General features: G+C 42.0%; 1 protein-coding gene across 2 annotated transcripts in view; it reads left to right on the top strand.

Moving 5' to 3' along the window:
- Positions 1-21,741, top strand: part of gpat2 (glycerol-3-phosphate acyltransferase 2, mitochondrial) — a 208,355-nt gene extending 186,614 nt beyond the window's left edge. For both annotated transcript variants that reach the window (XM_079689489.1, XM_079689490.1), the window contains 11 exons: positions 1,321-1,451; positions 1,556-1,626; positions 1,881-2,041; positions 2,183-2,286; positions 3,992-4,176; positions 5,275-5,352; positions 10,624-10,752; positions 15,301-15,421; positions 15,647-15,715; positions 16,047-16,102; positions 21,204-21,741. In XM_079689489.1, the coding sequence (XP_079545615.1) occupies positions 1,321-1,451; positions 1,556-1,626; positions 1,881-2,041; positions 2,183-2,286; positions 3,992-4,176; positions 5,275-5,352; positions 10,624-10,752; positions 15,301-15,421; positions 15,647-15,715; positions 16,047-16,102; positions 21,204-21,320 (1,222 nt within the window). In that variant the 3' untranslated portion in view covers positions 21,321-21,741. The remainder of the gene's footprint in view (positions 1-1,320; positions 1,452-1,555; positions 1,627-1,880; positions 2,042-2,182; positions 2,287-3,991; positions 4,177-5,274; positions 5,353-10,623; positions 10,753-15,300; positions 15,422-15,646; positions 15,716-16,046; positions 16,103-21,203) is intronic.
- The last annotated feature ends 214 nt before the right edge of the window (positions 21,742-21,955 follow it).

Genomic DNA, 21,955 nt, shown 5'->3' with positions numbered 1-21,955 from the left:
GAGCATACACCTACAGTTTATATATTTGTTGAAATGAAAATTCTTACGATCTGTTGGAAATGTGTACTAGTAGAGCCAGATTTGACCGCTCTCTCGCATACATTACTGTATATCTCGTTCGCACATACAACGCTGGGATGCATAAATATAATGCTCATATCCCTCCAGCTAAGCAGTTCATGAAGTGTATTTTGAATGATGTAGCTGCTGTTTTATGTGTGTTAGTCTACAGCTTTATTATACCCACACATCCTTTTACTCCATTGAAATATCCTGTCTTCTGCTGAGCTCTCATAATGGCCATTAAGAGTTTACTGGAAAAACAGCTAATTTCCGTTTCCACAAATGGCGTATAAGAATGAACTGATCATCACTGAAAATGTCGATGTTATCAAATTAAATGATGTCTTTGGATTTTTCAGCTGGAGCAAATTATTATTATTCTTGATCACGACTTGATTTGTTATGCAACTCCCTTGACAATTAATCTAATTTGCTGCAACACATTCTGGTGGCATAAGGCCAACTGTGGATCTCTTTAATTTACCAACTGTGTTATCCTTCTTTTTAGTTGTAATCCTCCACATTTCCATCCTGGTTTGTTTTGCCACAGCTGTGAATACTGTGGTATCAGCTAAAAGGGTTTAATACGGAAATACAGCTTCTAGTGTATCTGCAGCCAAACAACACACAGTTTGAATAAACAAACTCAATAACACTCACCATGTGTAGTGGCTAGTAGTCTTCCACACCACTGCAGGACACAGTTGGGTTGGTTCTCTTTCTGAGGAGTTGGCGATGTGCAGCTCTTCATCCATCAGCTCGCTGCACCTCCTCGTTCCAGCACTACCAGCAATAATTGAAACTGATAAACGAGATGCTAACCACATTTCCCTTTTGGATGCATTGTTGATACATGATTGGGGAAACCTAAGTGGCATTTCCTGTGGCCTCTATACAACATAAAACATCTTATGTGAGCATGTTTGGTTTTGATCAGAAGTAACTTCTACAGCTCTGATACGGTGTAAAGATAGAAACCAGTGAGGCTAAAACTGCACTTAAATCCAACCTAGTATTACTCCCCCACTAACAATGAAAGCAACTATAGAGAGGAGTAATCTATCCAGGAATCCATCCATTTATTAGCTATAATCTAACTCTTGAGCATTGTGGGAGCTTGAGCTAATACAGAGGTAACGTTAATAAATGCTAACCATAAACTGTTTGACTTAAAGAGAGTCAGACAGTTGGAATGACCATAACATTTCTGTAAATTATTCCTGACATGTTTTTTCCTTCAATCATGTTTTATTTAAGAACTGACAGTGTGTTTGGGCGGAGGAGGATGTCGTGGCTTCTTCCTTCTCCTCATTATGCGTCTGAACTCAAAGAGCCAGCTGATCCGGAGAGAGACCTGAGCACCGCCGTCATCCTCCACCTCCTCTTCTGTAGGTCCTGGATTATGTTCCCCTGCTGACTCTTGTAAACACATCTTAATAAGCTTTTGTTTTGATGGTATGTAAATCTGTGTGTGTGTGTTTTCTCTCTCTAGCGGCAGCCTCCTGCTCGGCTGTGATGTCCACCGGTCTGGTGTCCAGTCTTTTGCTGTACAGACACCACAAGGTACATGCATCACCCCTTTGTTGATGTGTTTGCTGAATAATTTTCCCCCTGGTGCTGTCAGACTTAAAACCCGCCTCTGCCCCTCTAAAGATCCTTCAACACTCCAAAAGGCTCATAAACAAAATTGGTTTCTGTGCAACTTTATTAGAGTGTGACAGTTATTTTCTGCGTCACCAGTCCCCAACTAACGTCACCAGATGGTTAATGCCCCGACTTATTTTGGAACAAAATGTCTCCTTCCTTTTCCTCCGCAGGGTGTGAGTGCCTCTGCCCTGTGTCAGGATGTAGCCTGGCTCACAGAAGAGCTCTTGTTCAGAAACAAGGACGTGGGTTTCGGGGGGAGTTTGAAGGAGGTTGTCCGCTCTTCCCTCTCTCTGCTCGCCCCTCATCTCACCATAGCTGCAGTGCCGTCTCGGTTGGTTTTCTGTCTATCAAAAAGATAAACTAAGATTACTGATAAGGGCTGTGGAACAAACTTGTGTTGCTTATCACAAATCCAATTTCCCTTTGTGTGAAACCTCTGTCTCCATTACTGTCCTTGTGTGCCTCACTGCAGGAAAGACCTTTTCATTGTGCCCCGTCCTTCTCTTGCTGCAACACTTCACCTTTCCCTCCACGCCCAGATTGTCACACACAGCTTTATTTTGGAAGCTGTTGGCGGTGAGTGAGTTTGCATGCTTGTAATCTGTGTAGCTGACAGTAGCTCTAACATTTAAGCTTGAATACCATGTTGCGACCTTGTGTTCCACAGCAAACTTATTTTCCGTAGGAGGCCTTGGCTCGGTCTGTTGGCATGTCAGTGTGGAAAATCTGTTTGAAACAGGACATTTTAAAGTACCTAATTTTCCGAATTTTGAAGGCATGCTAAGCATTGAGCAGTGGCAGAGCAGCACTTCACATGCAGCAGCTCATTTCATCATTTTAATCTGTTAAATGTATTTTTTTTAAAGAAGGCAGTGCAGCTCTCTGGTTGGTTTCTGTTTCTTCTGTAAAGGATTGTATGATATTGTATCTGGATTTCCTGTTGTGTCATATGTGTGACATGTATAGATTATATATTTCAATGCTACACCTTTTAACCCTTTGGAGTCCTGGGCTAATTTAGCCGTCTTCGCATACTTTTGATTTGTCTTACTAAACCCCATTAAGAATTGTTTGGCATGTCAATGTTGGTATCTTTTTTTGAAGGACAACCTCACCTATATAACCTGATAGTTATTTCTTTCATTTTGAGATACTATATGAACATTTTGGACCAAAGATCACAAAAAAAACGTAAAAACAGATTTTGAAAATGATATTATTTTTCATATAGGTAACACAAACATCCACAACGAAACCATTTGAAAGCTGGAAATAGATGCATGGGATCTCACTATGATAATGTGAAAGTTTGATTGAGGTAGCATGAACCTATATAAAAATGTTATGAACAAATAACAGGTGTATCCATAGGCTTTTTTTCCTCATTTCTCAAGTTCTGTCAACAGTGACACAGTAGGCACAACAAAACAATGTAAAGCTTAAATAATGTACATGGGATTTCATTCTGATAAGGCAAAAGTGTTATTATAAATATATATATACACATTATGAACAAATCTGTTTTTTCAGTTTTTATCTGTGCCACACTTCAAAGCAGTGTCAACTACGACAAGAGGGCAACATCACAGGTTCCTCCTCCTCCTCCATGTCAAAAAACAAGCTCATAGCTTGACTCACGTTCAGAGTTCTCTTCATCATAGTTGAATCTTCAAAACTCTAAATCTATCTAACTATATCTAAATTCTCAATGTTTGTCTGTCACTTTACTTCAATCGCAGTCTCCCGCCGTCTCTCTTTGTCTCCCGCCGCCTGTCTTCGTATATCTTTGTCTCTCTCCATTTCCCGCCGTCCCTCTTCGTCTCTTTTCGTCTTGCTTCGTATCACTCCGTTTACCTGATTACCTCACCCCCTCCCTGGTAAATACATCCTGTTGAGCAGAATCTACAGTTTCCATTATTTTCCGTTTCGTAAAATGATAAAATACGGCGAAGATATTAAAATATGTGCTTCCATTATTCATACTTTTGAAATATATTTGTATTAACTTTATATCATCGTATCTCTGGTCATCATGGTTTGTGTTCACTATTTGTTTTCAAGGTTTGTATTTTGAAAGGAATCTGTGACCTCATTATGGACACAAACAATCTGTGATGTCGAGACTTTCCCACCGGCACATGAAAGCGGGATAATGGGGATAAATATGGAAACCCTGGATCTTATTAAAATATGATATCAAACACTCGAACTCTCACAGTGTGTATGAATGATTAGAGCAAATAATCAAATGTTTATGTGTGTGTGTTTGTGTGTGTGTTAGCGTGTGTGGTGTCAGCCATGCTGTGCGAGGTGGTGTGCAGCAGCGTCAGCAGCAGAGTGAGGAGTGACGGTGTGGACGGAGAGCAGGTCAGCGGTGACATGAAGTGCGATGTGCTGCTCTGCGAGTCGGAGCTGACGGAGAGAGCCCTGCAGCTCTCACACCTCCTGCCTCCGGGCTTCCTGCCAGTGAGTATGAATTCATATCACACAAACACCCAGTGTGTCTCATTCAATGGATGTTTAATGGAGCTGAATAGCCATTCATCCTGCTCTGCTGCCTCTATCTCAGGCAGAGAGGTTTTAAATTGTGTGTGTGTGTATATCTGTGTGTACGTGCTCCATCAGACTGACTTAAAGGGCTCCGAATCCGAGCCAGAAGTACTTTTCATTTCTCTGTTAGCTCAGTTCTCAGTTAGACAGCTGCACTTTCTTGTCCCTCCTGCTCTCAGCTATGTTTCTCACCCCATTATTCTACGAGAAGTATCGCTCCCGGTATTATCTTCCTGCCGGCCATCCTTCATTGTCCTCCTCTGATCTCTCCTCCGTCTATATGACTCAACTCGTGCTCTCTGTCAGCTGAACTTCAGAGAGATGCGACGGGCTGAAGCTGTTTGTGCCTCTAACCTTTCTTCACATTTCTCTTCTTATCTTTATCTCTCTTCTTTGTTTCAATGGTTTGATTGAGCTGCACTGATGATGCCTTAATATTCATTGTTTTCAGCTGACCAGTTTATATTAGGGAGTTTAAGATGAAAATATTTGTAGTATGTGGTATTAATAAATGTTGAGTTGAAAGGCCAGGCATGCTCCCAGTCTCTCTCTCTCTCTCTCTCTCTCTCTCTCTCTCTCTCTCTCTCTCTCTCTCTCTCTCTTACTCTCTCTCTCTCTCTTACTCTCTCTCTCTCTCTCTCCCCCTACCTATCTTGCTCTGAATTCAAAAACTAAAACAAAAAAACTTTTCTCGTCAACTTCTCAATTTTCTTTTGGGTCAAGTAAGGATTCAGCCATTTATTCCATATTGAGATGAATAAGATGACTCTCTGTAGATTATTTTTATTGGAATGTTAAAGCCCAGACAAAAAAAAACAAGTAATGTGAAAGAATTTATAAAAACAGATGGTGGTTAGATGTTTAATGGTCCGTGGTGAAATACCATGATCAAATTATGGTTACATTTAATATTTTTATCTTTTCTAGGTTGACTTTGAAAATATCGTCATGAGCAAATTAGGTTTATGTATCTTAATGATAGTAAAGGTTCTTTCTCTCTCTTTCTCTCTCCAGCCGTGTCAGTCTTCGCAGAGTTTTGCTCTGGATACCGTCGACAGTCTGGTGCGCTGTGGCATCCTGGTCATCAAGGAGGTAAGGTCATCACGATGTGCTAGCTTTACGCCACATGGCTTGCAGCGACTGACAGTCACACCGTTAGAGAGTAGCTGGTGAACATAGTGTTGGTGCCAAAAAGTAATCAGAGCTGAAGAACAGTAGATATTGGTCATGATGTGGTCAGAAACACAACTCAAAATGAAAGATAATGCTGATTGTTTACCATAAAGAAACAACGTATTTCCATCTTGTTTAGTTGAATAATACTGACAATATAAAGGGATAGGCCTATAACCAAAGTTCAATTGAATCAGCTACAGGCAGTTAATGATAAAAATGAATAAATTGCAAAAAGAGTACATATACATCTTTTTTTTTAATATATTGTTTGTGTTAAGTCTATTGTGTACAATTCCGACCTGATTGTTTATTTTTGTAACAAAATGAATTATACATTAAAAAACAAACTGACCACACAAGACTAAAAACCTAAATAATTTCACTTACAGATAGTCTTACCTCTAAAAAATGGTTCTGCATACTGTATGCATGTGAGAACCCATTGGCTTTAGACGATTTCGTTTTGTAACAAAACATCCATTAAAACATAGAACAATAGGGTCTCAGATAGGGCTGCAACAAGCGACTAATTTGATAATCAATTAATCTATCGATTAATGAAACGATTAATCGACTATTCGGACTATTACTGTATGCCTTGCACAATTTCTCAAATGCTCTTATTGCATTACATTACATTGCATTTAGCTGACGCTTTTATCCAAAGCGACTTACAATAAGTACATTCGACCAGGAAGATACAACCTGAAGAAAACGCATCATATAAGTGCATCAGGTTTCATAGAGCTAAAACATTTCAAGTGCTACTCAACAGGCTTTAGATAAGCCAGCCCTTTATTAGTATATAAGTGCTTTGTTAGTAATTCTATCGCTCGAATTGGAGTCGAAAGAGATGAGTTTTCAGTCTGCGCCGGAAGATGTGCAAGCTATCTGCTGTCCTGATTTCAATGGGGAGCTCATTCCACCATTTTGGAGCCAGGATAGCAAACCCACATGTTTTTGCTGATGGGAACTTGGGTCCCCCTCGCAGTGCGGGTGCAGCGAGCTGTTTGGCCGATGCAGAGCAGACTGCACGTGCTGGGGTGTACGGTTTAACCATGTCCTGGATGTAGGAAGGGCCAGATCCATTCGCAGCATGGTACGCAAGTACCAGTGTCTTGAAGTGGATTCTAGCAGTTACTGGAAGCCAGTGAAGGGAGCGGAGGAGCGGCGTGGTGTGGGAGAATTTTGGAAGGTTGAAGACCAGAAGAGCCGCTGCACTCTGGATGAGCTGCAGAGGTCGGATGGCACATGCAGGTAGTTCAGCCAGGAGGGAGTTGCAGTAGTCTAGGCGTGAGATGGCGAGAGCCTGGACCAGAACCTGCGCTGTTTTCTGGGTCAGCTGGGGACGTATCCTCCTGATGTTGTAAAGAGTGTATCTGCAGCAGCGGGTTGTAGCAGCTATGTTTGCAGTGAAGGACAGTTTGTTATCTAGGATCACACCCAGATTCCTTGCAGTCTGAGTCGGGGAAACAACAGAGGTGCCAATGTTGATTGTTAGGTCAAGAGTGGGACAATCTTTTCCCGGAAGGAAAAGCATTTCAGTCTTGTCAAGGTTGAGCTTGAGGTGATGAGCAGACATCCACTGAGAGGTGTCAGCTAGGCAAGCAGAGATGCCTGCGACGACCTGGGCCTCTGAGCGGGGAAAGGACAGAATTAGTTGGGTGTCGTCAGCGTAGCAGTGGTATGAAAAACCATGTGGGCTAATGACAGATCTGAGCGAGTTTGTGTACAAGGAGAAGAGGAGGGGACCAAGAACAGAGCCCTGAGGGACCCCTGTAGTTAATTGACAAGAGTCGGACTCGGACCCTCTCCAAGTTACCCTGTAGGTGCGGTCTTTGAGGTATGAGGTGAGGAGGGAAAGTGCAGAGCCTGAAACTCCAAGTTCTTGGAGAGTGCGAAGGAGGATCTGATGATTCACCGTGTCGAATGCAGCAGACAGATCCAGAAGGATGATGACAGAGGAGAGGGATGCTGCTTTAGCCGTGTGCAGTTCCTCAGTGACAGCAAGGAGGGCAGTTTCTGTTGAGTGACCTGCCTTGAAACCAGACTGGTGCGGATCCAGAAGGTTGTTCTGATGGAGATAACAGGAGAGTTGTTTAAAGACAGCGCGTTCAAGTGTTTTAGACAGGAACGGGAGGAGAGAGACAGGCCTGTAGTTTATAACATCAGATGGGTTGAGAGTGGGTTTCTTTAGGAGAGGGTTTGCTCTTGCCTACTTGAGACTGTTTGGAAAGTGACCAGAAGTTAGAGAAGTGTTGATGAAATGGGTGAGAAACGGTAGAATATCAGGAGCGATAGTCTGAAGGAGGTTAGAGGGGATAGGGTCCAGAGGACAGGTGGTAGGACGGGCAGAGGTAATGAGGGTAAGAACCTCACTTGGAGAGAGAGGGGAGAAGGAGGTCAGTGTGTGGGTGAAATGTGGGTGTGGTGACCCAGCGGTTAGTAAAGGTGAGTCAGAAAAAGAAGAGCGAATATCATCAACCTTTTTTTCAAAGTAGTTAACAAAGTCGCTTGACAGAAGGGAGGAGGGGGAAGGGGCTTTGGGGGGGGTCCAAGAGGGTGGAGAAGATATAAAATAGTTTTTTGGGATTGGAATAGGAAGATTGGATCTTATCTTGAAAGAAAGTGCTTTTTGCCTGAGAGATCAAAGCAGAGAAAGAGGAGAGGAGAGCCTGATAGGTTAGGAGGTCGTCATGGTGTTTGGATTTCCAACATTTCCGCTCTGCTGCCCGAAGGATGGTTCTATTAGCACGCAGTGCGTCATTTAGCCAAGGAGCCGGAGGGGACTGACGAGCCTGCCGAGATGTGAGAGGACAGAGAGAGTCCAGAGAGGATGAGAGAGTAGAGAGGAGAGTTTCTGCAGCAGAGTTTGGAGGCAGAAGTTGGAAGGAATCAGAGGAAGGGAGGGCTGAGAGCACCGATGAGGCAAAGGTAGAGGGGGAGAGGGAACGAAGATTACGACGGACAGGTGCCGGATGAGAAGAGATTAGGTTGTTATGTTTGGAAAGGGGTAGAGAGAATGAAATGAAGAAGTGATCGGATGTGTGGAGTGGGTTTACAGAGAGGTTAGAAGTAGTGCAGTTCCTTGAGAATATGAGATCAAGGACATTGCCAGCGTTATGAGTTGGTGGGGATGGAGACAGTGAGAAAGCAAAGGTGGTTAACAGAGATGTTAGTTTGTCTATCTTCCCTGTCTGGAGGTTGAAGTCTCCGAGAAGTACAGCGGGAGGGCCAGTTTCAGGGATGTGTGAGAGGAGATTATCTAATTCCTCCAAGAAGTCCCCCAAGGCGCCTGGTGGACGGTAGAGAACAACAATGGTTAATTGTATAGGATGGGTTACTGTGACGGCATGGAATTCAAAGGTGGAAGGAGTGAAGTTAGGTAGCTTGAAGAGGGAAAAGCTCCAGTTGGGAGAGAGCAGGAGACCAGTGCCACCTCCTCTGCCAGTGGGTCTGGGTGTGTGGGAGAAGGAATATGCTGTGGAGAGAGCTGCTGGGATGGATGTGTTGGATGGAGTGATCCAGGTCTCCGTGAGAGCAAGGAAATCCAGAGACTGCAGGGAAGCATAGCCAGAGGTGAAGTCAGCCTTAGGAACAGCTGACTGGCAGTTCCACAGGCCCCCTGAAACGAGATGTTGGATCTCAGTGGAGCATGTGGGATAGACGAGAGCAGGCCGGTTATATCGATTAGGAGATACACGGGGCCAGTGATAATTGCGAGAAGACACATGAACAGGAATGGAGAAAATACACATGATTATAGCATGAGGGGCTAAAAAAACAAATAAAATAAAATACTAGAGATACTTAGCTCAATCAAAGTAGGATTTGCCTCCTCTTTGCCTCCCTCGTGACTCCCACAGGACTCCAATGTCTTTGTCAGTCTCCCACAGGACTCCAATGTCTTTGTCAGTCTCCCACAGGACTCCAATGTCTTTGTCAGTCTCCCACAGGACTCCAATGTCTTTGTCAGTCTCCCACAGGACTCCAATGTCTTTGTCAGTCTCTCTCTTATTTAGCCATCAACTTTTAGATTTAGCTTGAGGTTGTTTTAGGCATGTGGAAACTAACAATGAAGACAATAAAGATGAATACTTGATTCAAAAATACATATATTATTAAATTAACTTAACACATTTGGAAAAAAACGAACATTGCTTTTTATTTAAATTAAATAAATAATATTTCACATCAAAAGAAACAACAGTGTTTTAACAAATCTTATTAAATAATGTGATAACAGAACTGTAAACAGAATAGCTGAAACTTTAACAAAATAAATAACTCAGTTACCTCTAATCATTAACCCATGTTTGTATAATGTAGTTAACTCTGTGTGTTGCTGCTAGCATACATAACACCTGACGTGGAAACGTTACTCGTGGATGGGGCTACAGAGCTACTAGAAACACAGTCGAACCCGGTGCATTCCTCCGTCTGAATGTGGTGCACTTTTGCTAAATGTTTAGACAAATTGCTCATATTACCGCGCTTACATGCTAAACTCTTATTGCACTTTTGGCAACGAGCATTGTCCACATAGAGACGGGTAAAGTTTAACCACACCTCGGAGCACGTTCTCTCCGCCATCTCTGCAGTGTGTTGCTGTATGTAGCAGCTGCGTGTGTGTAAACTGCCCCGCCCCCTCGCACACAGACAGGGGGGAGAGATCTCTCGTCTGATCGAAAATACATCATAGACGCATTTTCTTTTCTTTTTGCATGTTAGAAACGAGTTGGCGACACTAAGACTGCGATATAATGTTTTTGTAGCAATAATACATGACATATCTTTTTTAAATGTCTCCAGTACCGATAAAAAGACCAATAACGTTGGAGCTTAACGGCGTGTAAAACACACGTGATGACGTCACCAACGAATCGACGACTGAATTAGTTGGCAACTAATTTGGTAATCGATTTGAATCGATTAAGTCGATTAGTTGTTGCACCCCTAGTCTCAGACATCGTATATACTCTCACTCTTTCTCGCGTCTCAAGTTGCTTAACAAACTGTGAACGATGACCGGCGCACTAAAAAGGAAATCATAATATTACGTTTTCTCCAAAAGACTATCATTTTCAGTTTGATATTCGATGGGTTTGGAGATTGTGATGGCATCACTAGACCAAAAGAGCTATAGTCTGACATGCTGCTGCCTGTTTCTTTCTCAATACGATGTAGATTCCCAGAGACTTCCCCATCTGTGATTTCTTGAAGAGGGACAACGCTCTGAGCTGGACGACCTTTGACGACATGTACCACAGCGACTCTGACTGTGACGTGGAGGAGATGGAGCTGCGCTCCTACAAGGTACAGAAGAGTGTTGCTGAGCTCCTCTGGCTACCTCAAATGCCTTAGGGCAGGGATCACCAACTACATTTGTCCAAGGGCCAAAATGTATCCAATAGACACTATCGCGGGCCAGCGATTTTTATATAGCCCAGAGTTTAGAAGTTGTTGACCGGGGGGGGGGGGTGCTAGTGGAGCACGCTCAGATACTGCGGACCGCATAAAGCTTAGCAGCCTCGTCACGCTAACAAAGGATCACTTCTAGGCAGGGTTGGGAGGGCTACTTTGTAAATGTAATCAGTTACTGATTACTGAATACATGCTCTGAAAGTAATCAGAATACAGTTACGTCTCTTAAAAAACGTATTCACATTACTTTTAGAATACTTTCTTTTTCCATAACAGATGGGTATGTTTTGGTGCACAGGAGACTCTTGTTTTACTGTTTTAATGGCTCATCAAGAACTCAAACACAACATCTTAGTGTCATTCTGGACAGCTCCCTCTCACCTGCACCCCACATAAAAAACATCACCCGGACTGCATTCTTTGTACCGTCTTAAAACCTTTCCTTGGAATATGTCATGAATTGTAAGTTGTCCTTGGGTGCTTTGAAAGGCGCCCCTAAATAGAATGAATTATCATTATTATTTATTATCTGAAACGATGTAATAACTTTTAAAACGTTTTCCAGTCACTTGCCCCATGCATTCAGCAGCAGCAGGCCATTCACTTTGATTTGATCCCGTTATGAAATGTCATCATTTCGACAATAAATAAATGCTACATAAACATTATCTTGCACATTTTATATATCCATCTCCGTTTTTTAACTTTCAATATATTTTAAAAGAGATCTCTCTCTCTCTCTCTCATCTGCGTGCGGGGGCGGGGCCTCACAGACACGCTGCATCTCTCTCTTGCTCACAGACATGCTGCAGCGCCGTGCACACAGTTCTGCCGGTAATGAATATTACATTTTGTGAGGAAACTTTTCCACCAATAATTCCAAAATATATTCACTTCAGGTTTACGAAAGTAACTCTAATCCGATAACTCGTTTTTCAAATGTAACGCCAGGTGAATACAGTTAGCCTACTTGATATTTGTATTCTGATTACGTAAGGCCGTTACATGTATTCTGTTACAACCCAACCCTGCTTGTAGGCTACTGTCCCGCAGCTCTTGCCTCTCTGTTGGACTCTGTCGCAGCGGGGCTACTGCTGTGGTGCGGAGCGCACAAAGCAGACTCTTCACAACGAAGGATCACTTCTTCTTCAAGGCAGGGAAGGCTTCGCAGTACGCAGTCTACTGTCCCGCAGCGGCTGCCTCTCTGTTGGACTGAAAAAAGATGGGTGCGAGGCGAACGCAGTAACCACTCCGCCAACGCCACAGTCACCCCCGTCGTGCGGGCCGGATGAGAATGTCTGGCGGGCCGGATGTGGCCCGCGGGCCGCCAGTTGGTGGTCACTGCCTTAGGGAATCACCCTAGGTTATGTAAAAGGAAAAATGTCCCATTACCAGAAACGCCACATGAAAAATAACTTTGAAGTGGCTACATCTCCATTACAAAAGCACAGCTGAGTCACCTAACTTGAATAACAAGTAGCAGAAAGTCTCATCGTTAAAAGAAGCCTGTCTATCATGACTGATATATGTGCTTTTCAAAGCAACACAAGGAAGCTAACCAACTTCCAAAGGGACCAAACAGTCAGAGCAAAGATTCAAGTGTGTCGTTCACAAACCCTGCAAAGGGACTTTGAGGCGCCTCAAGAGCCGCTGCAACAAGAGAGCTGCAATCAAAGCACAGGGACATGCAGAGACATGCACAGCTTACGGGTAATATGTTCAGCATGTCAAAATGCAATTACGTTTACATTCAAAGGTTCAAGTGTTAACGATTAAACAAACCGTAATGATGACACTCCGTGTAACAAAGTGTTACAGTAAGAACTAAAAGGGAAAACGTGCAGATGTTTCCACACAGCTGCTCTGTGCATGTTTATTCCCATAGCACCTTTTTAAAAGAGCAAGGACATTCTGAGTGCATTACATCAGAAGAGGGTCAGATATGTTCCAGATCATTAAATGAGCACAGTCACAAGGACAGACTGAAAAGGCTTTTTCCTGCAATAAATTGTTAAAACCTTGATGTGAGAGTTCTGACTAACTTGACATACAAATGTAAAAAGAGAGTGACAGCCCATACACTAAATATGTCAAACTCTGAAAAAAGTGATGAGGCCTTCAAAAATGTCATGATGGTAAGCCTCTAGAAATCACAACAATTGATCACAAAATGCTTCACATTTCTACTAAAAATGTAATTGTCCTACAATAGCTGTGGTTCATGCACAAATCCAATTCCATTTGAATTTCAGGTATCTTAACTTATTTTGTTGTATTCACAAACAGTTCTTTTTCTTCACAAACAGTGGTGGATGGGTTTGAATGATTGGTCATGTGATCTCTCTCCGGCTGTTTCTATATACAATATACATAGATCTTCCCCTGAATATGTATCTGATGTTCTTTTACTGGAATAAATAAATAAATAAGTTAAATCCTAAGAAGTTCTTTAGCCTACCTGTGCCTCTAGGTCTTACTTGCTCAGTGGAACCAGCCCCACCTACACACCGGTATAAAAGCCTCTCTTACTCAGCTTAGCCTCTGAGGAAGGGACTGTTTACACTGTTACAGCTTTACTCTTCTACTCTAATCTTTTGACTTTCTCCATCCTCTGCAATCACTTCTCTCCTCCGCTGCCCTCAGCTCAGGTGCTGAGCGATGAAAGAAAATAATTGGCAGTAATCCAGGTTAAGTTTCTATAAGATTTAGTTTGAAAGAAAGCCTGTTCTTATGTTTGCTCAATGTTTGAAGACTGTTGCCCAAACTCCTGAACTTTCACAAATGATTTTGCTTCACTTTACATGTAGAACTTTCTCAAAGGCCTTTTCCTAAAGGCACTTAAATGTTTTATTAGTTATTGTGTTTTATTATAGTTTAAATCTTCTCAGCTATGCAAGCTTAAGAGAATGTTTTTCTTTCAGATGTCAAGGGTATACAAGGTTGAATACATTCTCAAGAATTACAATGTATGACCTGAAGCTTAAAAATAAACGTAACCATATTTCTCTGTGACACTAACTATTTCAAACACTTTCTTTACAGATCAATCTAATGAGCTAATATATAACTATTTCTATCTTCACTTTCTAAAATATTATTATGGGCTACTTTTTGCAATTTATATTTATTTGCCTTTTTGGTTTGCCAAATACTGTAGTGCGAGTTGTCCACTTGCACATTCATTACTTTGAGTGCACATTTGGCTCGGCGGTCTCTGCCTACTATTTATCTACTCCTCACAACATCAGTTACTATGCCATTTTAACTTTAAAATGATGCTGTTTATTGAAGCTTTTCAGTGCTGCAGAGTACTGTAATTATGGTTTTAGCACTAAGTTTAAATCTAATTGACTAAATGGCAACTGCTCATTAAAACATTGGAGAGCTCCATTCATTGGTACGCTTAATAAAATGTCCCTCAGTTGGCAAAGAATGTGGATATGTACTGTGTTTCTAAGGTCATAACATGAGCCCCCTAGCAATGACACATCCAACCAGTATGATAAAGAAATAAACCTGTAACAGTTTATCCGCTGCAGTGCTGGTATGAGCATGCATCTTTAGACACATAACATTTCATAATTGATTCAGTATGGCTGTGTAATGACCATGGAGTACAACAAGATCAACTACACTTTACAATGTAACCTCTGTACCATATATTTCAATATTACAGTGTTATATTTCTCCATAAACATCTTAAACTATTCATAAGGAGATTTGATGAACCCCTTGTTTCTCCGCCTCCTTCACTCTTTATTATTTTACAAGCACCACACGCACTTTGTTAAGAGCATGTAGACAAACCCTGATTTACAGCACTTGTCCACAGAATGGTTATGTAGAAAAACATGCTAGAAAATATAAAATGATATACAGATACATAAACGTGTCTATAGGGCTGTTTGTATTCCCTCTGTTCAAAACAATACAATTGTGTTTCATTTCACTTGGTAGAAAATTGCATTATGAAAGTGCCATTGCTTGTCCTTACACATTTATGGCCGGACTTTTGTACCCCCTCTGTTATAAAAGGAATTAAAACGGCACACTGCTCTGAAGGTCTTATAGAAACATCTGATTTGTGTATTGGGACTATTCGGGGTCTGAATACGTTTATTGTGATTTGTTTTTTTTCCATCCCTACTACTAATAAAAACTCAAACGTGTTACTGCATGGAACCAAAATGCAAACCTACTTCACCAGCACCAAGTTTTAAAACTGGGACACCCAGACTTTGATGCTCTGGCAAGCTTATAACTTTTGTAATATTGTGCCTCTGTTTCCTTATTATTTTCTAGAGCTGAAAGAGCCACTGACAGCAACTTCTCACCATGTGCTCACTTCAATGGAAAATGCTCACTCATTCCTGCTCTCCCGCCATCCTGATTTTGACATTTTTAACCCTTCCTGCTTCCCTTTTCTGTGTATTTCCCCAGATAAGCCATCCGAGTCAGTGTCCAGAGATGCTCTTCTTCCTCTGCAGAATGCTTGCTGGTCCTCTGAGGGCGCTTTGCTGGACCACCACTGCTCTGGACCTCATACACACACCTCTGCCAGGTGTGTGTACTGTACACTTAGGGCACAATGAATATTTTTAAAGTCAAGAACCAGAGTAAATTATGGTATTAATGTTTCACCCTAAGCCATTTATAGCCACCCAACAGCCATCAATTGACCTTATAGCATATCCCTGAAGTATGAAACCTCCATATTTAAGTATCTTACCAGGCTTTCATCACTTTGCTCGGTGCTATTCATTGAATTGAATTTCTTTATTTCCAGAGGCAGAGTTCATGGCTCAGATACAGTCCTATCTGTGTGACACAGCAAATACTAAGAAGCAGCACTATGGTGAGCTCTACCTGACACAAGAACACACACTCACAAACACACAGCAAGATCTTCCCTTCCTTTGTTTCTTAACTCTGAAAGGTTGTCAGCTTGTCTTCTCCCACTGAGTCAGCGTTTGTTGTAACATTCAGCAGAGACTCCTCGCTCTCCTCTTCTTATAAAACATGAGACAATCAGAAACTACCCAATTGACACCCTTCAATAATGCTCACTATAAAAGTCCCATCAGTCCCACTGGTGATGGTTGTGTTCTGTTATCCCGACCTGCTTTTTCTGTATTGGATAACTGTCTGTTCTTTTGATTCATGTTCCTCTATGCCTTATCTCACAGAGAGCTGCTCGCAGGAGGCTGCACACACTGCTGTTAGATCACTAATAGACCTGGGGGTGAGTGACAGCCTCTACGTGTGTGTGTGTGTGTGTGTGTGTGTGTGTGTGTGTGTGTGTGTGTGTGTGTGTGTGTGTGTGTGTGTGTGTGTGTGTGTGTGTGTGTGTGTGTGTGTGTGTGTGTGTGTGTGTGTGTGTGTGTGTGTGTGTGTGTGTGTGTGTGTGTGTGTGTGTGTGTGTGTGTGTGTGTGTGTGTGTGTGTGTGTGTGTGTGTGTGTGTGTGTGTGTGTGTGTGTGTGTGTGTGTGTGTGTGTGTGTGTGTGTGTGTGTGTGTGTGTGTGGCTGGCTGTGGCTGGCTGTGTGTGGCTGTTTTTATAAATCTGTTTTTCTGTCATGAGAGAATTACAGCTCGATTCATGACTGAAAGTTAAGGCGCAGTCCAACTCCATTACAAAGTTATGTCAAACCTACGTGAGTCCAACCCAAATCCCAAAATCGCTTTTAATCAATCAATTGCTGGCAGCATTTTCTAACAGTATGCTGGAGCTTTGAGCTCGGCGTGAACAGGAATCAAACCAGATTTTATTGCAACGTGAGGGAAACTGAGCCTGACTCAAGTCAGCCACATCCAATCATGTTTGAGGCAGAAATGTCAATCTTTAAAGAGAATTCACTGGACCAAGGACACAAAGTGATTTAAATCATAAGTTGGAGAGGTGTACTACAGGCCACACTTTGTGTTAGCCTCCACTCTTTGAATTGGTGCACATTTTGCTCTTTAAAAAGAAAAATACTGGTGTCCTTCAAGCCTGTAATCCAAGCCTGTACTTTCTTTTGCATTTATGGTACCTTCTAAAAGTGTACTCACAGTATTCAGAGTAGATCACTAGTGTGTTGGCAGCACTTCTTCACAGAACTAAATATTCATGAACTGTAAAAATACTTGGGTTGGTTTGACAAACGTAAAGCAGATTTGAGCGAGCCATTGGACTTAATTTAAATGTTTTACTTTAACTACATATACACATTTTGCACATAAAATATATGATTCGCTTGTAAAATAATATTTGTTTTATATGAAACTACCAGGCAGTTAGGTATAACACTAAAAGTGAGCTTGGAGTGCTGGTAGGTGTATTTTAAACTTTTGAACAGAGCTAGCTGTTTCCAGTCTTTATGCTAAGCTAATATAGTTGCCCGCAGGCTCATATTTACAGAACAGACACAAGTGTGGTATTAATCTGCTCAATTACATTATGGCAAGGAAGCAAAAAGGTTTATTGCACAATGTATTTTGGGCTATTGCTTTAAGTGAAATTCTTTTCTACGCTATTTAAAGTCCATGTAATGTCCAAAATAAATGTTATTCTGTGTTAATAAATCGCTTCATCACTTTCCACTGTTTCATTTGACATATCAACATCAATGATTCTTTCCATAAATACCCCCCAAATAACATGAAATGTGTGCCACTTTCCCGTGTTATTCCGCTCCGGTAGCGAAAAGCTTGCCAGCCATTAACCCAGCTGTGTGACGTCACACGTGGCAAACACCAGCCTCGTCTAGATTGTTTGTTTTGTATCCTTCCGCTATTTTCGCTCAACATATGTGTAACCGGACCTCGCTAAACTTTCTAACAATTCATGATGGGGAAGCGATGTGTAGTTGTGAGCTGTGAATGTTTCCTGATTGCTATAAACATTGATCATGGGTGCTGGAAGATTGTGCACAAAACTCGGGTCAGAATTAAGTTACTACAGGTGTTATGCCAGCTTGAGCTAAATGTCACCAGAGTACAGTGAACTTGCCTAGTGACTGAAATATATAAAAGTTGAAGTGAAATAAGTAAGGCCAAAAATGAATTACGTCTGAATATCTTTATTATTTTTACCACTTTTAATTATTTGTGGGCTCGCACATACCAAAATAGACTAATGTACACTGCAATAAAGATCAAATGATACAAGTGAAAAATTAACAAAAGAACCCTTTTTTATTTATCAAACAGTAAATTAATACAATCTTACAAACTTGTGATTTGGAAAATGTTGTTATATTTACATGTTTCTTTGGAAAAATAATATTGTAAATGATGTACTTTGTAAATTATTTACATCATGTGAAACCATTTTAACCAGTTCAGCTGCATGATTTATGTCAAATTACAGATTTGGCCATTGAAATCCCTGATAGCGGCCTCCCGGTTCAGGGTAAGTCTTCCGTATCTCGGTTACAGCACGCAGCGGGACTCTGATTTTTGGGCCGAGTACACCCCAGCACCAACGTACAAACTGTCGATAAGCTGTAGGCTATATCGATACTTCCTAATGAAAAAAAAGTATACAGATTATAAATATATTTGGAGAAAAATAAAATGTTATGTAGTAGGACTATTATGTAGCAATGGTTACAAATTGGCTTATAACATGATATTTGTATTTTACTTGTACAAAATAAATATGAGGTTATACATGACTGCTTGACAGAATCATAGACCTCTTATATATTTCCTCACATGTGTAGTTGTTTCTTTTCCCAAGCATACATTGAACTTGCATACACAGAAAAAATAAAAGCCAAGCTGTTTTTGACTGCTTGAAAGAGTTTAATGGTATCTTTAAAAGTGTACTATATCTGTAGCGACTAAAAGTATTATATGAAAGCAAAGCTGCAATAGGCAGTTGAGTCAATCAATATTTACTTACTGGTGTAGTGGGCCATCAACTGCTCTGTGTTGTTGTTTGTATTGAAGATACGCTATTTTCAGTGTCCAAACACTGAGACAGCCTTCTCTAAAGCCTGGGTGGCTAATAATGCACCTTGGTTTCTCGTCGGTGTCTTCTATCTGGCAGAGTCCTGCACGGGTCTGATTTTCAAGACCCGCTCCCGCCCCGCACCCGTGACGTGCAGTACCGAACCCGCCCCGCTACCCGCACATATTGCCAATTAGTTCCGCAACCCGACCCGACCCGCCGGCACAAGATCCGCAACCCGACCCGAACCCATAAGCAGTGACAACGTGCAATTATTAACACACGCAGTTGCATATTTGGCTCAAAAAGCCTGGGATGTTGTTTATTTTCTCCATCTAGGTTGACACCAAAAGCCTCCCAGACGTTGGATTTCGCTCTTGAAGAAGAGTTATTGAAAATTGTGTATTCTCCGCTAGAGAGCTTCACCTCAGCCATTCAGAATGTGGTGCGCTCAGCAGCAGATAGATGCGCTGCAGAGGTTATGATTATGCTCGGTCCCGCGGAGGAGAGGTCTGAGGATTTAAACATTAAACTAAATTATTATTGTTTAAATATATTTATTATGCAACACCCGCAACCGGACCCGCATCATCTTTGTTTTACCCAGAAGCGAACCCGGAAAAAAGCGTTTGAAAAAATACCACCCGCAAATCACCTTTTTTGCGGGTCACCCGTCGGGTAGGCCCACCCACGGATACCCGACCCGATTCAGGACTCTGCTATCTGGTCAGTAGGTTGCAAACTGTCTATTTGTTCCATCACCTGCCAGATCTCTCTGCAGCATACACATTCATCTGCAGTGGGCATGCTTTCACAGCATTGACATGTAGCCTACACCTGAATATTGTACATAACATTAAAAAAAAAACAATATCTGCCGGACGTGTGAGGAACAGATGACAAATTAAGATCGACATTTAGTGCAGGTCAAATTAAATAAAACTGAATTTACCATTCAGTATTGCTGACTCGAGTCTCGCCGGCTGCGGAATCCGCTTCTCTTTCACAAGTTTCTGCCTCGTTGTTCGATTGCCGGGCAGGAGGCTCGTACTGATAAGGCAAGATGCCTTGAAGTGAAAGGCTAGCTGGTTCACTCTCTACTTCTGTAACTGAATCCAGATAACCCACCGAATCTGAGCTTGAATGATCGCTCTCGCTGTCGCTGTCTGAAGTTGTCGCGTTGCTTGCCATTTGGACTGATTTGATCAGATGGCAATGTTTGCCACGTGTGACGTCACCGCTCGTTCGGGAGTGATCGGGGGCGTACTCGGCAAACTTCGGAACCAACATCGGTTTTTAACGTATATGTCATTTAATTATGACCAAACTTTAAACATTTTTATTTATTTTTATTCTGGTGATATCTAAACTACATGTTAAAAAACACCTGTGTTAGATGCATTACATGGCCTTTAAGATCTTGAATGCTGGGAAACTATTACTGAGGATTCCTCAGTGACACATTCTGGTTGTTCCTGTGGGCTGCGAGGGGACCTGATATGGAAACAATCCACTCAGGCACAATGAGTCGAGGATTTAACTTTGACGAGACCAGATAACGGCTTCACATTTATTGCGATGGATCATCAAGCTGCAGTTGTTTTCAAGTCTGTGGAAGGTTTTTTCAGACAGTGCAGGAAGGAAAGCAAATGGTCTATATGAGCGTCTGGTGCCTCCATCTGCCCTGACTCTGCAAACAACAGCAAGGAATCATACAAAGGAGAAGGGAAACAAGGAACTGAAGAGAAATATGGCAGAAAGCATCAGATCACTAAAGCTTTGTTACCCATAGTTATATTTCTCCTTTTGAGCACATATTCTCTTCTCTTTCACCTTCAAAGGGAATAAAGAGTCCACATCAATCAGTCTCCTCTGGAAGTCTGTAGGCCGGGAATCAATGGTGGTAGAAATAGAGCATCATTGACCCAAATATCTGCAGGGATCTCTAGAGGCCATTATTAACTCTCTTATCGAGGCTATCGGTCAGAAATGGTTATCAGGCTCGTCGTTAGGATCCTTTTGCTAATTCCCCTCCCTGATGTCAAGACAGCTTGATATCTGAGATCTACCGGTCGAATCCAAGGAGAAAAGTGTATAATGCATCTGCTCCGAAAAGGAAGGACAGCGCTATCTGAAGTTTGGCTCTCCCATTTTGCCTCATTATTTCATACGGAGTGAATAAGGTGGTTCAATGCTATTCATTAAACAGCTTTGTTTTTTGTCTTTGAAGTGTTTTGAAAGGTCTTGTTTTTATCTCGGTTAGAACATCTTTGTTTGTCATTTGGCCTTGTGCAAAAAGCACTAAAGATAAGCACAGCTGCGAGCTCTCTCGCCGTGTTCAAATAAAGGTTACTGAACAAAAAGCATTGTGGAGTGCTCTGACATGGCTGTGTTTATGTTCGCTCCAGGTCATCTCGGAGCAGCGTCAGAGAGGAGGCGTCTTCCTGGGTGTCGGCCCTTTGTTCCAGTTGTCAGAGAGCCGGCAGAAGCTGCATCGCTTCATCTCACAGTACCTCTACAAATAAGCTGTTTGCCGGTGCAGCGTGACTCCAGGCTGCACCCGGCTCTGTTGTGCTGCAGTCTGACCTCATCCTCTGTTTGTGTCACAGAGGCTCGTGTTCGCTGTTAAAAGAGATTCATGCTGAGCCGGGACGCTCGCGCCTTTAGGTTAATTGCATTTTGATTTTTGAGTGATGAGACCCTGATTTTAAGTTTATCTTTAGTAATAGCATTAGCATAAAGCCACATGAGACGAGGATTATGAAGTCCCTGTAATCAGCTGTGAGGTCTCTACAGCTCGTGTTGGGACCGTGTTCATGTTGTAACCACGGCCACACAAGTTCTGTGTGTAACATGTACATCAAGCTTTGTTCTGCTTTTCTAGTTTTTCACAAGTTACTCAGTTAACCAATGTTCAAACTGACAATAAAGAAGTTTGTTATCTCATCGTTTACTCGACACTAAATGAATATAAAAGGCTTTACAGCAGTAAATTACGCACCTATTATTCCAATCTCTTCCGAACAGCCCATCGCTGCTCTCTTGCTGAATGTAGATCTGTGTGCTGACTCAGGCCTCAGGAGAGTCTGACCTTTTGACACTGAGACCAATCGATGCCTCACTTTGAACAGGATGGACACCTTTTCTCTGGCAGGCGTTA

This window comes from Notothenia rossii, assembly GCF_949606895.1.
Source record: "Notothenia rossii genome assembly, chromosome: 6".
Lineage (NCBI taxonomy): Eukaryota > Metazoa > Chordata > Actinopteri > Perciformes > Nototheniidae > Notothenia > Notothenia rossii.
The sequence above is the reverse complement of the archived record's forward strand: the minus strand, read 5'-3'. Positions and strand labels throughout refer to the sequence as shown.